Source organism: Typopeltis vanoorti, chromosome 3, assembly GCF_054136105.1.
Source record: "Typopeltis vanoorti isolate ZY-2024b chromosome 3, IOZ_Tvanoo_1.0, whole genome shotgun sequence".
Lineage (NCBI taxonomy): Eukaryota > Metazoa > Arthropoda > Arachnida > Uropygi > Thelyphonidae > Typopeltis > Typopeltis vanoorti.
The window spans coordinates 71,848,425-71,866,611 of record NC_143551.1 but is presented as its reverse complement, the minus strand read 5'-3'; the positions used below and the strand labels follow the sequence as shown (position 1 = coordinate 71,866,611).

General features: G+C 36.0%; 1 protein-coding gene across 1 annotated transcript in view; it reads right to left on the bottom strand.

Annotated features, from left to right (window-relative positions):
- The window catches only part of LOC150108260 (paired box protein Pax-6-like), a 49,253-nt gene extending 32,218 nt beyond the window's left edge, over positions 1-17,035 (bottom strand). Inside the window, exons 1-2 of the mRNA XM_090390434.1 lie at positions 16,738-17,035; positions 5,301-5,450 (exon numbers count right to left, since the gene is read on the bottom strand). Of these exons, the coding sequence (XP_090246560.1) occupies positions 5,301-5,450; positions 16,738-17,035 (448 nt within the window). The remainder of the gene's footprint in view (positions 1-5,300; positions 5,451-16,737) is intronic.
- Between the last annotated feature and the right edge of the window lie 1,152 nt (positions 17,036-18,187).

Here is an 18,187-nt window from a genome sequence, read left to right as displayed (position 1 = left end):
AAAAAACCAAACCAAACAAACATCAGGAACACAGTGATTAGGCTACTAGTAAAAGAGATGTTTCTATTGGACTAGGGATTATGTTAATGCTTTCTTTCGACCAGCCGACCGTTACAGTACGGACAGAACAACACGTCCCCGACACTATTGATCGTACCGAAAACACGGCCATTAGACGAGATGATCTTTCATAATTCAGCAACCAACTGCTACGAAGGGCGGGTGAGAACGCGCGTGCAGAACGTGACTGACAGTTTCGCTTTGAATGTACGGGGAGGGAACGATCCATAAATTATCCATAGGTGCTTAGTCACCAGTCGACGATCTCTAGTTGCTCTGAAACTGAGAAATGTTACATTTGTAGTTTGAGTCGCTAGAAAACAGGAGAAAAAAAAAAGAAATATTTTAAGACGAGTAATTACCTTAAATACATGGACAGAGAGTAAAGTGACTTTGTCTTAGACATTCATTTGTGTAACGCTCGCCGAGACACTTTATCGCGCTGTTGATATGAACTAAGCTAAAAGGAGCACAGAAAAAGAAAGGAAAGAAAAATAAAAGTAGAATGGTATACACTGTTTTTTTTTTTTTTTTTCTTTCCTCTCCCCTCCCTTAATGACCTCTCTCTCCAATACCGAAAGGAGTGACTCATACGATTTAAAATCTCTATTCTGCATTACTCTTAGGCCTATCGTATCATGCAGGCTTTCAAAACCAGAATAGAGTTGTCAATCGGTGGTTAAACCTTTGTTCTAGTCTTATATCGTGTGTGTCTTTCTGGCCGGTTTGCCTACTTTGTCGCATGAAAAACTTCGGTTTCCGGAAGTTAAAAAACCCTACCACAACCGTATGAGACGGGCTAACTCACCTTCGCTTGTAAAGCCTTGATAAAAGCTGTTCGCGTTCTAGATGGGATTCGAACACAGGTCTTTCCAATCAAAGACATCATTAACTGATCTACGGAAGCTCCTGTTTGCAATCTAATAAATAAAATTAGAATTATAAATTGTTTTTCGAAATAGACATTTTTAGAACCAGTTGATTTAGATTTGAAAAATAACGCTTCAAAGTGTCGTGTTAACTCCCACTCACCTTTAGTTCAAAAGTCCTTATAAAGTGTCCCGTATTCTTTCTGGGTGAATGTGCCTTTTCATCAAAGAAACTGGATTTTTTTTTTTTTTTTTTTTTTTTTTTTTAACCATCCCGTAAACAAGGAGACCGTCCAGTAAACATGTCATTTAACAGACCTCATAGTCATTGGCTTCAGCCATCGTTGCAACTAAACCCACTTCAAATCGTCTTCTCAGACACGAGCTCAATTTTTATAGCTACTAAGTGCACCGTATATTAAAATATAAACGATAAATTCAAGACTTAAATTCGTTATTCACAGGAACATTTTAAGTTTTTAGATATGTTAAAATTTCAATTGCTTGAAAGATGGAGTGAAATTTAAAAAAAAAATAATAAAATATCGATTCTGGGCTAAATTGTTCTACAAGCTATATTTATTTTCGATTGTTATATAACATAAATAACAGCCATCAGTACTACTTTCATTGGTAAAATAAATAAATGCGTCGAAATGAATGCGATAACTTCTCCCTAGGGTGGATGGAATTTATGATGTATGCAAGAAGGTGTTCTTGGGATTCAACATCGGTTTCAATCGAATCAGTTTTATTGATAAAATGTTTCTATTATATATACGAATATTTTATTTATTTTAATATGAATCTCGTTGATTGGACGTTTGCGAACGTATAGTATATCAGTTCTATGAGCGGGTCGACTAAAGGTTATATAAACCAGGAATCCTGTTCTACAGACCACGCGAAATTTTTTTTCAAACTCTAAGCGTCGCAATTTACATAGTAGAACCACATTCATTCCATTAAACATAATTATAATTATACTCTTACATAAGAATATCAAAAGAAATTATTTGGTGCTATTTCCTATTCTACTTGCACTGTTAACTACTTTGGTTGTTCTTTCTCTGAGTGGGTCAAACCTTAGGAAAAGCTTTGGCCATATCGAAGATCAAACCGGAGTGTTGTCGATAGTTCTATTATCCTAACCTGAATTATTCAACGACTGTAGATTTGTTGTGGCGTCGAGTGACCTCTGAGAATCCAAACTGGTAAATCGAGGGATAACTCATATTTTCTATACAGTGCAGCTTCGTCCAGACAACTACGCTTTCAGATATCTTAGGCAACTAACGGGGCGGCATTTCTGAGGAAATTGCATTTTTATCAGCCTTGGGATTAAGAAAAACACCGGCAAGTTTCCAAGTTGGATGATAGTTATGGATTTTTAATATCGCATTTATGATCGATAACATTTAATACTTTTGAAGTAGGCATTTTAGTCTCGATGGAGATCCCATCTAGGCCCTTCGTTTCCTGTTTTTCAGCCATTTTGATAATTGCGTACACTTCGGTAGGCGAGACTGGTAAGCGCATAACGGCCTAGATTTGGCCCTATTGAACTCTTGCCTATGGTTACATCGGCGCCAATGTTCTGCAATAGCGGAGTCTTGCTCTATTTCCTTCACGGATGAGATGTTTAATTTCTTCTAGGAGACAGTCAGGAAATACAAGTGGTTCAGTAGAGGTAAATTATATCCAAGGGGAATGATGCTTCTAGGTCCGACACTGGGTTATATGTATATTTTTTTTTTCCCATTGAGTTTATGGTTAGAACTGGACCAGTATCTTCTTGGAAGCAGCAGCGGGCTTGTGTCTAACACATGTCGAGATAATAATCAAGCAATCGTTTATTGGGGGTGGGAGGATTATAGACAAGAAAGTCTCATTGCTTTGTAGCTCAATTGGTTTGGAAAGACCAAAGTTCCAATGCTGGACCGCACGGTGGTGTAAAGGTTTTTCTTCATCGGAAACATGGGATTTTCTTCTGAGAACTGGGCAAACAGTCCAGGAAAGTAGATGCAATTTACAGACAAAACATTAGTAAAACCTAACCACCTTAAATTAAAATTATGGTTATGAAAACCAACCTGGTCAGGTCGTGAGCTTTATGGGTAAGTAACACAGATTATTATTATTATTATTATTATTATTATTATTAAAGTGAATGCCATCGTCATGGTAACCGCTGGAAATTTTGCAATTCGTGTAATTTATTTCCAAATTCATTGGCGATTGAGTTTGGTTTTCTGTTGAAATCATCCATCGGATAGTGTGGATAGTATTGTTTGAGTATGTCTTTCTATATAGTTGCGGAGTCCTCATGAATTCAATCAGTATTGCCCAAAATCTCGATGCATATGACGAAGATAGTAATATCGACGTATAGAGGTTCACTTGTATGATATTTCAGTGTTTCTGAGATGGTTATCAGTCCTGAGTGTTAATGCATCCTCGGATTAGCATTGGGAGGTCTTCATTACTTTTAGATTCGACAGGGATTGGGCACATTATTGGTAACTGGTGGTGGTGGTGGTAGGGGAGGGGGGGTTATAGACAGCCGTAATTTGCGCAATTAGCTGCTGGTTTTGTTTTTAATTTTTTGCCGGTATGCGGCTGGGTGCTTGTCTTCGCAGTTCACACAATTCGTGCCTTTTTGCAGCACCAATGCCCAAATATTTGATAGCGGTGATATTCGCTGATCACCGCCATTGAGGGCACACTAACTAAATCGCAAATTATTTGGAAATCATAAATTTCAAGTGTTATCAAAAGTGATATTGGTCGCCTATTAGATTTGAGCATACGACTAATTTTCATGGAACCGAAACGTCGGTTTCGAATATCTATTAGGGTTTCTTCGTTAGTTTCTATTTCGGAGCTGCAGGGCAAAAGTATGGTATGGAATATTTTTGTTGTCTAAAAATTTTGTGAAGCCACACGGAGCATGTAAAGCAAGATGGCATTTTCATCTATGCTTTTTTCCTTATAAGGACTGGCTTAAAGGGGCGAAGCAAGAATGCTTTTCATCTTCCCCATTATCTGTAGTCTGTAGAGGACAGTATAGGGATAAGGTGTTATTGAGCTATTAAAGCTCTGATCATGGCAGGAGGGTAACAGCAATAGCCGAGCCTCAGTTAGAACTTCATTGGCTACAGCATTGTCATATTTATTTAAAGGTAAAGCCGTCTCTAAAAATTCGGACGATCCTTAGGCCACTCAATCGTGGGCGAAAGACCGTCCATCTCAGCGTTGGCCTTCGACCCACACACCACCACCGAGCAGAACCGCTCATATTCCGAAGAAAAGCATTCACCGACAAAGCCCCTCAGCAGCCCGTGGCGGAGAACACTTTCCCCGGAGAATCAAATTTTGCTCCCTTAAGGCAAAAACCTTAAGAGAGCGAAATCAAAGCTCTCGAATCTCAGCGCACTAGCGGGGTAACAACAACAGCCGAACCTCAGTTAAACTTCGTCGGTACAGCATTGCCATCCATTACCCTCCAAGGGTATTATTAATCCCAACTCACCAATATCCCTATCCCTATATCCTTATGTTTCGTTGCTTTCGAAGCCAATATTATAATATTATGATGTAAAATAAAAATTGGTGTTTTATTATACTTATCAACTTCGTTCCGTCTCCATGTTTATAAACAATACTGATCTAAATTATTTTAATATAAATGTTAGATTTTTAATTCCTATTCTCTTATATAATTAAATAAAAATAATTAAATATTACATATTTTATTTTATGATAAAATTATACATACTGAGCAAAGTTAAGCTACAGTATTAGTGACTACTGCTACTAAAGCGTATATTAGGCAAGCTATACTAAAATGTAAGTTCAAATGCCGTCGACGAAGTACTTGAATATACTTAGATTAAAATCTAAAATATGTAAATACATTTCGAAAGAGTCGGTACTCGAAGTACTTTAAAAAGAAAAAAGAAATCGAGTATCGGAAATACTTCAAGAAAATGAAAATTTATTTTAAAGTACTTTAAATATTTTATATCATTTGACGATTAAGTATTCGAATTTTATGAACAATTAAAATATTATTAATTATTAGCAGTTATAATTATTCGCTTGTAATTATTTAAACAGTTAATAGTGACTTAGTAGGCCGATTGGACAGGTGGCCTCTCTTTTTGCTATTATCCAGGATTATAATCCTCATATAATTATCCTAGATTATATAATTCTCAGGAAGTATTATGCATGGGCAAGCTTCATTATATGGGAGTACGCAGAAGTATATAAAGTTGACAAAGAATATTAAAAACATCCAAAAGAATATTCAGTATTAACTATTTATTGTTTTAAATATCTATAATAAAGCAACAGAAAGCAACTTACCTAATATTTTATTAACAGCAGTCTGTGACGTCAGCAGATGGTTTGCAAAATCATAGGGGCGGATTCCATAAGGAGATATTTCAGATATGACACGAGGTGGAGCAAAAGCATCCCTTATTCGAGAATTTAGGTACAGTGGATTGATATTTCCTAACGAGAAAATGAATAACGGAAGACACTTTTAGTCTTATTTTGAAGAAACCAAAAACAAATAAATAGAACGAGTTTGTCATAAGTGAGAATACCGATTCATCAACGAAATTAAGAAAAAAACGCGAATTATTTATTCTTATATATTTTATGAGGCTAATCGACGTGTTTAAATAACATATGAAAACCAAACAATAGTCAATGCTTTTGAAGTATTTATAGAAAACAAATATACGAGTTAAAACATTATCCATTCTTTACTTCTGCTACTATAGAGTAAGTGCTTTCGCTGTACAAACAATTGCAGTAATAATGTATGTTTCTTTGTTGATAAAATGATGTTAATGGTGTTCTGAATGGAAATCGAAATATCGGAACTCGAGTGCAACTGCCTCGTTAGCGGAAATAGCACTTCAAGTCAGAGATCAAAGTTTAATCAAATGAAAACAAGAACTACGTTTATCATTATTTATATAATATATAATTTTTTTCCATGTACGGACAGTTTCCTACAAGACTCTTGTCTCTAATTACCTAATCGTCTTTATATAAGGACTGGCTTAAAGGGGCAAAGCAAGAATGCTTTTCATCTTCCCCGTTATCTGCAGAGGACAGTGAAGAGATAAGATGTTATTGAGCTATTAAAGCTCTGATCATGGCAGGAGAGTAACAGCAATAGCCGAGCCTCAGCTTCATTGACTACAGCATTGCCATTCATTACCCTCCAAGGGTATTAATCACCGCATCTCACGCCACCTATTTAATCGCTATCTTTTTAATAATTATATATATTAATAATATGTAGATAAATTTATTATGTAGGAATATTTATTTAATTTATTTTTAAAATATTTAATAAAAATAATTTAATATCACAAATAATAATATATATTAAAATATTCTTAATATTTCTATTTAAAAGTAAAGTCAAGAGCATATTATTCTATGCTAATATAACATTACCAACGATAAAATCAAGGACATGTTCTATTTTGATATATCATTACTAACGATATACTATCATTTGTCTTCTTTCATCACACTGTATAGGGGGAAAATCTTTCGAAAATATTTCCCCCTGTAATGTGGTGTTGCGTTATGACATGTTAGCATCTGGAGCAAGTTAAAACTACATTCAGTGACAGATGGAATTGAAAACGACAACCTGTTTGATAATGAAACAAGACGTGTATTGCAGGCATAAATAAGCATGGGTTTATCACAAAGAATCACAATTAGATTGATGCACGCATTTGTAGCGATTGCAGTGGTTGGTGCAACTGTCCGACGTTGCTTTCAACTTGTTTTTGCTTTGTTTGTTTAGGAACCAGTCTCGAGGCAACCATGATCATATGAAGTATCGCTATTACATATATTTTTTCATTACTTGTGTTTTTCTGTTTAGTTTAATCTGTTCTTCCAGAAACTCTGGAAAGAAAGAATATTTTTTAATTTTTTTTTTTTTGATACTGAGACAGCTATAGATATAGTATGTTTATGCCAAGGAAAGCTATATTTATTGTTATTGCGAAGATTCGGCATTATTTAAAGAAGAAAAGGGAAAAAGTCGGTTTTTGAGAGCTGACTTTAAATGATATCAATGCTTACCTAGATTATCTTTAAGAAGTGGAAAAGATAATCTAGGAAATTAGCAAACATTCAGAAAATATACAAAATGAATCAAAGCAACTCATTTCACTAACTCAACATATACTAAATCTTCAGTCTTTTACTGAACAAAACTATCTCCTGCTGTCTAGTGCTATTCATTTGCATTCGCAGACAATATCCACACGACTAGTGCAGTAACGCTGTTTATTAGATTTTTTTTTTTTAGAACCATTAACATCATTTTACCAACAAGGAAATATATATTCTTCTTCTTCTTCCTACTACGTGTTAGGCCTACTGACCTGTTACAAAGCTATTTTAAGCCCTTCTAAGTCGTACTCGTCCTGGGGTGAGTAGCCCAATGCCTCCCGGTATATTTTATGGCTGTAGCTGCGTGTGTTCACGGGTCCGGTTTGCCTGCTTGCGGGAGGAAAAACCCCATATAAACTGGTGAGAAAAACCCTGCTGTCCACGCCCAAGACCAGCTAACATGGCTATGTCTGTCATTTGGTTGCGAAGCGCATAGCCACTAGACTAATAATATATATTTACGCGCGGACGGAAATATATATTATTATTGTAATTTGTTTGTTCAGCGAAAGAACAACTTACTCTCTAGTAGCAGAAGTTTTCTATAAATACTTCAAAAGCATTGACTTTTTTTCTTTTTTAATTTAGAAGCACACTAATGATGTCCCTGCACTAACTGCACTAATCCACTTGTTAATCTTGGTGTTAATTCCCGAAACTGTAATATAATCGTCTGTTAGATTCACTTTTTCAATCAGTTGTGTCCGTTTATAACACAGTTAATTGAACTTGTTGGATTTGGATGCTGTTTTACAGCTGATATCCATATTAAAATTTTCAACAGATTTCAATTTAGGTTTAGATTACGCATTCTGAATGTCATTTTTCTAATCAACTGAGGAGAATTTTGAAGATGACTGGTCCATCTAGTATTACTTACGTTAGTATAAAACAAAAGCATACAATCAGACAAATCAAAGGTGGTGACAGTTTTCTGATTTAGTCTTATGAATCTAGATTTCAGTGGAACTAGACCGTTCATCGGTCTAGTTCAGGGTTCTCAGGGTGCTCAGGGTGCAAAGGCTCAGGGTGCACAAAAGTGGCACGAGTATTCTGTGGACGAGTGTGCAGTTGAAAAGATTATATCTCTACTGACAAACGTCTGAATGGTTGGTATCCCTCCTTTATTCCGTTTAGACATATTCATATTAAGAAATGTCATAAAACATAAAATTCAAATCGGACGTCGGCTGTTATTCTCTCTGTGAATTACGATCAAATATTCATTTCTCATTAAGTATGAGAACTAACGATTGAGTTTTCGAGAATAATAATGTAAATGACCGCTTACAAAGATGTTTTTTTTTAAAAAAAAACTTTACTACCTAACGACATTTACAAACATCCATTCCGACGTCAGGATTCGAACCCGAAAGTGATTGGTTGGAGAGAAGGTAAACTTCGTAAAACTAACGAAGGGCATGCGACTTCCTCACGAAGTTGCCTTGGTATTTCTTATTTAAAAGATAGTGAGATGCACGGAAGAGTAATTTTGAGTTCTGTTACTGCTTGAATTAATATTCCACTATGTGACAATACAGTTTCTAAAGTCTTCTCAAGAATCTGTACCTCGGTCTGTATCGACGATGCTTTTCATTTGGAAAGATCTAGATTGGATTGCCGTCTAGGATATGAAGAACCTTTACGAGAACTTTCCAGGCGAAGGAAAAGTATTGTCTTGCCAGTGAAAACCTAAGCATTAATAAAGGGCAAAAATATCGTCTTTCCTTCATGTAAAAAGGACATGCAGTCCCAAACTCATGCCAAAGGTTATGCATGCACTGTAGACTATCGTGATAGTACCACTTTCGGTTCTTAACCCAAGTGTTATTTTACGTAGTTAGTAAGAGACGATATTTCTCGTCAGTTATTTGTTATTTATTTTTAAGTGACATTTGTTATATCCAATACATAAGTCGATATTCTAAACATTGACTATATAGTGAAACCTGTGGGGTATCCATAACTATAGAATAACACGTATGCCACAGTAAATAACTTTTTGTATTATGTAAATATTTCGTCTTATGTATTGTAAGACATCATCAGTACAACTAATGAACAACAATAGGAATTGAATTAAAAAAAAAAAAAACGGTAGTGCAAATGCTTAATTTGGAATCTCTCTATGTATACAGTTGCGTGTTCATGGATTAAAACTATTGGGCTGAAATTAAAATTGCTTAAATTAAAATATAGCAGATAAATTATTGAATACAAGAGGATAACAATTTCCCACACTTTTGGAACAGTGAGACATTCATTTTGATTAAGATTAGGTCTATGAAGTAAGGCTTCAGCACTTTCTTTATATAACCGTTCATGTTTGCATGTAGATCTATGTACGAGTAGTAGCTTGGCGTTTTGACATTTGATCCTGTGGTTAGCATTTTCGATTCCATGTTGTGAGGTTTGATAAGGTGGATGTGGTCTTGATGTTCAGAGATTACGTTGATTTATAGATCTTCCTGTTTGTCCATAGTAAGACAAGTTATACGAATGGGACTTCGTATATACCAGGAAGAAAGTGCTGAAGCCTTACTTCATAGACTTAATCGAAATGATGTCTCACTATTCCAAAAGTTTGGAAAAGTGAGACAGTCATTTCCATCACAGCCGGCCTGGTTTGCCGAGTGGTTAGCGTATCCGCTCTCCGGCCAAAAGGCTGCGGGTTCGAATCCCGTCTTGGGCATGGGTGTTTGTGATTGTCTGTGAAAATACTAGTGGTCGGCAATAGATAAATGCGTTGATGTAGTTGCGGTTCGTTGTAGTTGGTGGGTTGAGTGGTGGAGACAGAGAGTTGTAGAGTAAGCCCTTCCTTTATGAGTCTTTGGACTCCCTGAAGGTGTCATGTAATAATAATTGTATTCAATAATTTATCGAATATATTTTAATTTAAGTTGAGTAATTTTAATTTCAACCCAGTAGTTTTTAACCCATGAACACACGACTGCATACCTAGAGGGATTCCAATTTAAGCTTGAGCACTATTGTTTTTTTGAATTAAATTCCTATTGTTCGTTAGTTGTACTGATGATATCTTATGATACATGACGAAATATTTACATAATGAAAAAAAGTTATTTATGTGGCATACGTGTTATTCTATAATTAATGACATATATTGGAATAACGGACGAAACAATTAAGGCAATTATAATTATATCTGTTAATTGCATATGATCTACAGCGGTTTTTCTGCCTTGCGGGAGAGAGAACGCTGCCGTATGAGTACGAGACTAATTCACATTCAGCTGAAAAGTCTTCGCAGAAAGTTTTATTACAGTTTTGTGTTATATTCGCAACTCGATGTAATCACATCATATTCACACTCGGCTAATAGTGTTAGTATTCTAACTATCAATATTGAATTCTACGATATGCAGTGTTTAATATTTTCACTACTGACTGTAACCTAAGCGTTACATTCGCTTCCCTTCAATAGATCACGACGGAAATTGTTTATTGCCGTCCTTTTACCGAACCACATTCACCCGACGTGGAGCAGGAAGTGATTATCACACCTGTGTGAACTTAGCGAATGACCTGACGGAATAGACAGCTCGTTTTACAACAACCAGTAGTTGCTGATAAGCAAATCAATCTCCCCACTTAACCTTATAAGAGTGCCGAAGTAAGAATGCGAAGTCACATCACTTTAGACCGATGTCAGACGTGCTCTTCGAAGCCTTCTCGTCGGTGGCACCTCGTTTTGGGGGATGCTTAACGAGAGCGATCAGCTGAAGTCGTTGATAAAACTGGTTCCTTCAAGGTCCCATTATTCCTCCCTCTCTGACTGAGGTGGTCTGACTGGAAACCAATTAACAAAGTGCTCGTAGAATTTAAATTATTAAAAGGGTTGTAAATCATCACGAGCCATCGCACCCCATTATTAGGGACAAATAAGTGAAGTTTCTTTAGTTTCACTGCATTCCTATTGGAAAAAAAACTTTCTCAAACGACTTATTTTCCGTAACATTCTCCAGTGTGTGTGTGTGTGTATGGGGGGAGGGGGATTCTATTCAGAATTCCGTCCGTTTAAACTTAATCCACTCAAAACTTGTGATCTTGTTGGCGCGATATTTCTACACAAGACTCTGTGCAGAGTTTTTGTCATCTTTATCTTTTCTTCATATATAAAAGCCATTTACCATAATGCAATTAATATAAATTGTGAAACTTGACCTTAATACAATCCCTTCTGTGATATACCTCCGTAGTTCAGTCGATATCGACAATGTCCTTTGATTAAAAGATATGAGGTTCGGATCCGGGAAGGTAAAGAACTTTTCTAAGGTATTTTTTTAGCTAAAGGTGAGAGTTAGTCGGTTTCATACGGAGGTTTGTGCAGGGGTTTCTTAGGAGAAACTTTGGTTTCTCATCCCGCAAAAACAGACAAACTGTCCATAGGAATACACAAACAATTAGAATACATTATACACTAGTCTCATAGCCTTAGCTGATTCTGCCTTAATTCAATCAAGGCTAAGTCATTCAATCTTCTTCTTTCTTCTTCTTCTTCATCTCATCCGTCTGGTGACGGGTCGAGTTCCCTTTGTACAATCTGTCTCCAAATGGTTCTATTTGTAGTCTTCTCGAAGATAGCAATGAAGTTGGGGGATTCTTCTCTTTCTTTTAAGGATCTGAGCCAACTTTTCCTCGGTCTTCCGGGTGGGGGCTGTTTTCCTTTTCTTGCATTTAGCACGATGTTTGGAAGTCTGAGGAGGAATTCTCTGGACATGGCAGAACCATCGGCGTTGTGTGGTTGGTGAAGAATGATGTCTGTGAGGTTGTCCTGGTAATTCAGATCCGCCTTTACTTGTTTTTGTGTTCAGTCCAGTGTGTTTTGTTTATTTTTCTTAGGCACTTCCCCTCGAATGCACTTATTTTGTGCAGTTCCTTTTTAGTGTGTCGTCATATGTTGCTGTGGGGATGATCATGGCTTTGAATGGTTTGATTTTAAGATGTTTCGAGAGTTTGTTACTGTTTTCCATATTTTGTTTAATGTATTCATGTTCGACCACCCAATGTTAATTCTGTGTTTTCCTGTTTCAGTGCTGTCCAAATCGTGTGTAATGGTGCTTCCTAAGTAGACAAAAGATTTAACTTGTTCTATGGTTTGATTCTCCGGGGTTATTGAGATGCTTCCAACTTCTCTTCCTATTTTCATTATTTTGGTCTTTCTGCTGTTCATCCTCAAAGATTTTACATGCTTCATTTAGAAGCTGGACTGTTTTTTCCTAATTGTAACTTGGATACTGCCAGGATTATTACATCCCCTGCGTATTTGATGTGGTTGATGTTTCTTCCATTTATACTTATCTCTGGTTCATTGGAGATTTCTTTGCATATTTCCTCTAGGTATATGTTGAATAAGTGCGGTGAGAGTGGGCACCCCTGCATGACTCCTTTTTCTATCTTAAATTCTTCTGTGCTTATATTATTAAATTTGACGAGTGCTTTTGTAAAAGTTTGAAATGAAGGTCGACAATTCGGGATCTAATGATTTAGGATGTTGATCAGTTTCCTCTGTCTAAGGGTTGTTTAAAGACAACGAAGCTGCAGTACAGTGGTAGATTGTGTTCCCAGCACATTTTGATCAATTGTAAATCTTGTGGGTCTGAAACCAGCTTGTTCCTCCTCGACGATTTCTTCCATTAATTGGTGCATGCGGTTTTGTATAATTCGAACAAATATCTTGTAGCTCTGATTTAAAAGGGTGATAAGACGATAGTTTTCACTTTTGGTTTATCACCTTTTTTTATGGATGGGTATTATGATCCCATAGTATTCTTTTTTGGCAGTATTAGTATTATTTCCATATATTTTGTATATCTTGCCAGTTTCTACATTATTAGAATCTTTCATTTTTAAAGTGATGTTATTATATTCTTTGGCTAGATCTTTTATTCTTTTGTAAACAGTTTTAGTGTCATGCTTTTTATTTGCTTCCTCGCATTGTTTTACTTTTTCTTCTAACCAAGATTCGTTTGCCGCTTTGCACATTCCATCGATTTTATTTTTTAGCTTTTTATAGTGTTGTCTGCTTTCTTCGGAATTATTCTGATTTAATGTGTTTTTAGCTTCTCTTTTTTCTTCTAGGAGTTTTAAGATTTCAGGGGTGATCCAATTGTTATATGGTTTGATGATGGTGCCTAGAATCTTGATAGCTGTGTGTTTGACTATTGTGCTTCACTGATTCCATGTAGTTTCTACGTTAGTAAAGGATATATTTTTCAGTTCTGTTTCTATGGTATTCCCATATAATTTATTTCTCCTTCTTTCCCCTACTACGTATTAGGCATACTGGCCTGTTATAGAGCTATCTTTAGCCCTTCTAAGTCGTAATAGTCCCCAGGATAAAGTGACTAGCCCTATTCCCCCCGGTATTTCTTATGGCTGTAGCTGCGTGTGTTCACGGGACCGGTTTGACTGCTTGCGGGAGGAAAAATCCAAGATAAACTGGAGAGAAAAACTCTGCAGTCCACGCCCAAGACCGGCTAACTTGGCTATGGCTGAGGAATATCCTAAGCTCTTCACGTCGGCGACGGGAATCAAGCCCAGGACACCCCTTTCCAAGGCATATGGTTGCGTGGCGCATAGTCACTCGGCTAACCGCACGGCCATATAATTTATTTATATGTTCTTATTCGTTTATTTTGCTTATATCTGCTAGGTTATAGTTGCTATTTGCCACGATGCCTTCTCAGCAAATCTTTGCTGAGAAGGCATCGTAGTCAGAGTCGAAATCAGGCTTAGGAATTTGACATTCTGGCTCGAAGCTTTCCATTTGTTTCTTATTGAAATGTAGTCAATACAATTTTTGAAAGATCAATCCGGTGATGTCCAGGTATATTTATGGGAAGGCCTGTGGTAGAATTGGGTGTTGGAAATGAATAGATTATTTTGTTTGCAGAATTCAAGTGATGTTTCTCCTCTGTTATTTCTCTCATCTATTTATTCCGTTGCCCATGACCCCTTTATATCTGGTGAGTATTTCCCTATTTTGGAGTTGAAATTTCCCAACACTATTAAGATATAATTTTTATTAGTTTTGCTTATGAGGTCTTCTAGTTTGTGATAGAAGATATCTATTTCTTAATCATCATGTGAATGGTCCGATGTATAGATCTGGATTATTTTAAAAACAATCTTATAATGATAGATTGGCTCTAGAAGTCAGATTTCGATTCTGCTCCAACAGCCAAACTTTTCCATTCAAACTATTTTTTATTTTTTTCAAAGCTGAAAAAAAAAATCCTTATCATCATATCTATTATATGATGATGATGATAAATACATCATCATATAATAGATATGAAGATAACATGATGATAAATACATCATCATCATGTTATCTCCCAATAATATGACGATGTATTTATATATTTGCTATTCCATCTCAAAATCGAAATAGTCGCTTAGCAACGAGGAATGAGAATAAAATAGTAAGGGAAATAAAGTAATTAAATGTGAGCTTAAGGAAATCTTTAATTAACAAGATAATTGACAAAATATTCAAGGAGGTAAGCATTGTAATTAATGGTTGAGATAAAACAGATAAACTTGGATTAATATAATTAACTTCTTTTCTTTTCTTTTTTTTTTTTTTTTCATGCGATGAACGACTTTCTGAACTACACGGAAATTGTATTTAGCATTAAGTTATTGCAAGAAGTACTACATTAAGAAAAAGTAATTATAAATAAAACATTTGTTTGGCTTTTCCAGAATTACTGTCGAAGAAGTTAAAGTGTGACGTTATTATACAACGACTGCGCTGTAGCGAGAAATAATTACAACATATGATACTAATTTAAAATAATAATAATGATAAACTCTAACTCTTTACAGCAAGGGGGCGGGGGTCTCAAACTCAAACGCAGCAAAGGGCCAGTTCAATTAGATGTAGTATATCAGACGCGGGCCGTATTCAGTATTATTCTGTGAACCAAAACATAAACTAAAAAAAAGAAAGGCTCTAACAAAAGCCCTTTTGTTGCCGGGCCTTTACGACTTACGTAAACAGTTACACCCCATACACATACATAGGTGCTTCCAAACATTGACAACATTTTTGCACAATAAATTTTATATTTGGGATATTTACTGCCGAGGTATTTATGAAAATTTGGTATGCCAACTTCGTTATGTTTATTTTTGAGTTCAGTATTCCACTGGAGATCAATTACTTCCATTTGTCATTTTTATTTACATTACATTCTTCGTCAACATTTTCAGTAGTAATTATAAAAAGGTAAACTGAATAATAATAATTCATTTTCAAACTGGTTGAAATCAAACTACCTTAAACTGGCTGCGTGACAAGTAACTTCCATTCAGTGTTTGCCAACATTTGATGATTAAAACATGGTACAAAGAATTGTAGTAATAAGTTTTACTTTTGTTTAAGCTGTCATAGAACATTTAGAAGTTTGAATTGTTTCTGTTTTAATCCCCGCAGGATGTTAGAAACACTGATTTTTAGAAAAAAAAATCATTAAAGTCGCGGGCTGTATACGAAGCCTTCGAGGGCCGCCAGTTTTCGACCGCTTCTTTATAGTTATAATAATAATAATAATAATAATAATAATAATAATAATAAACTGAAATTCTTTACAATAACTTGGAAGGGCACCCATATTTTTTTACGTATGACTTAATTTAATATAAAAATTTATTGTAGGAAAGCTGTTGATCATCAGCACAGTAATACGGGTGATAAAATAAAATATGATACGTTTAACTGATTGCCGTTAAGGTAAAGATCATTACTTATAGAAATAATTTTAAAAAAAAAAGCAACTCCTTGAACTATGCTTTAGTATGTTTACTACCAAAATCCAAATAGGAACTTATATTCTCTATTTAATTTTCTCTGCGTATAACACTCCAATGCCATCTTCATTAATCAATGCCTTTACATGCACGTGTGCCGATTTATATCCCCCCTTTTTTGAACTTTACTCTGAGACAATGAACGGGTACATCTTCGTGTCTACTTGCATTAGCACTTCCCAGTTATGCGAGGGGTCGAACGACTGAAAACGATGGATGTAAAATTACCATAGAAGTAACGCGTGACAAGATTTATCTTTACAAATACGATGAGGGCACCATTCATCGAAACCTTTGTCGGGAGCATACAGAGAAAGACGGCATGGAAATAAGCGGAGAAAAGGTGAGAAAAACAGTGACGAAAAACAGGATTTTTATGCCAAAAAAAAAAAGGTCAGAATTGTTTGAAGATTAATATCACCATTTAAAAAGAACGGGGGGGGGGGAGAGATCGAAACGTAAAGAAAAAAAGAAAGAATAAATCACAGATAACACTTCCAGAAATGGAAAGAAACGAAAGAAGAGATAATGAATAGATAAATACATATATTAATAGAGATTTGTTAAATGAAAGAACGAGAGGTAAAAAAGAGAACCACAAAAACAAAGGTGAGCAGATAACAGATAAGTAGAAAGGACAAATAGATAAATGCAGGGTGAGCGGAAGATATTGGTGAAAGAAGAATATGCAATAAAAAATAAAAACATATATTATTGATAAATGGAAAAAAGAGAGAAAGTACAATACCTGATAGCAGTCCGGCTGACATGGGATATACAGCGGGAGCTTCAGTCGGCAGAATGGCCTGAGGGATATCCGTCAGCCGTTGCGGAGAGACCGTCGGCGGAGCAGGAAAGTGAGGAACGTGTACCATGCCTTGTACGGCAGTACCGACAGACGCTACGGACGAGACAGCAGCGGCAGCAGTCACGGTAGCCGAAGGTTCAAGCGGCAGAGAAACACTGAGTCCTAGAGAAGGTGGTGGTGGTGCTCCTGGAAGTTGGCCCACAGGAGAGTTGGACCTTTTTGGAATGCTCAAGTCCATCAAGATGGGAGTAACTGACTCTTCCAGAGGATAAGAATCATTCTGTAGCGTCTACCCTACTTTGAGAGGGTTTCACATGATTTTTTTTTTTCGTCAAGTGTTCAAAGGATTCAAAGCGGTCAACATCGTTGCAGTTAATGTGGAAAACAAGAACTACACGGTGATTGTTGATATGCAAATTTTCCTGGTAATTCCAATCATTTTTCTGCGCAGAAAGTCTGGGAGAAGTGCGTCACTGGAGGTACATCGTTCGCTGAGAAAAAACATACAAGATCATGGAAAATAAGCCTAATTCACATATAAACACACACACATATATGTATATATACTCATGCACAAGCATTTGCCTACATACTTGAACTAATGAAACTATTACCACAGTTCTGTTATATCTGTTATACTACTGCACTATTTAACAGAACATTCTAAAATAATTATGATGTACAACAAATTAAAAAAATTAAATAAATCACTAATTTATAGTTTTTAATTTGTATTTAGATTCCCACACCAATTTATTTCTAATATACCTGTTATATTTATAAAACGTGGAAGTAATTTTACTTATAGTGAATATCCTTGGAGGGTAATGGATGGCAATGCTATAGTTAATGAAGTTCTAACTGAGGCTCGGCTATTGCTGTTACTCTCCTGCCATGATCAGAGCTTTAATTGCTTAATAACACCTTATCCATACACTGTCCTCTACAGATAACGGGGAAGATGAAAAGCATTCTTACTTCGCCCCTTTAAGCCAGTCCTTATAAGGACTATAAACCTTTACTTATAGTAATAAATGTAATTTTAAGATTTCACTATTTTCCTTCCACTTGGAGACTGGCTGACGTAATTCCTATACATAAGCCAGGCAAAGATCCACACCTACCGCACAATTATCGTCCAATCAGTCTCATCTCAAATCTGGGTAAGGTTGCAGAGAAGGTCATCCTCTCACGACTCCAAATCTCAGTAAATGACCTAAACATCCTCCCTAAAGAACAGTTTGGTTTTAGGCAACACTATAGTACTACCCAGCAAATCCACAGAATTGTGGAATACATCACCACCAGCTACAACTGGCACCAGTGCACAGGCGCTGTTTTTCTAGACTTATCCAAAGCATTTGACAAAATCTGGGATTTTGGACTCCTG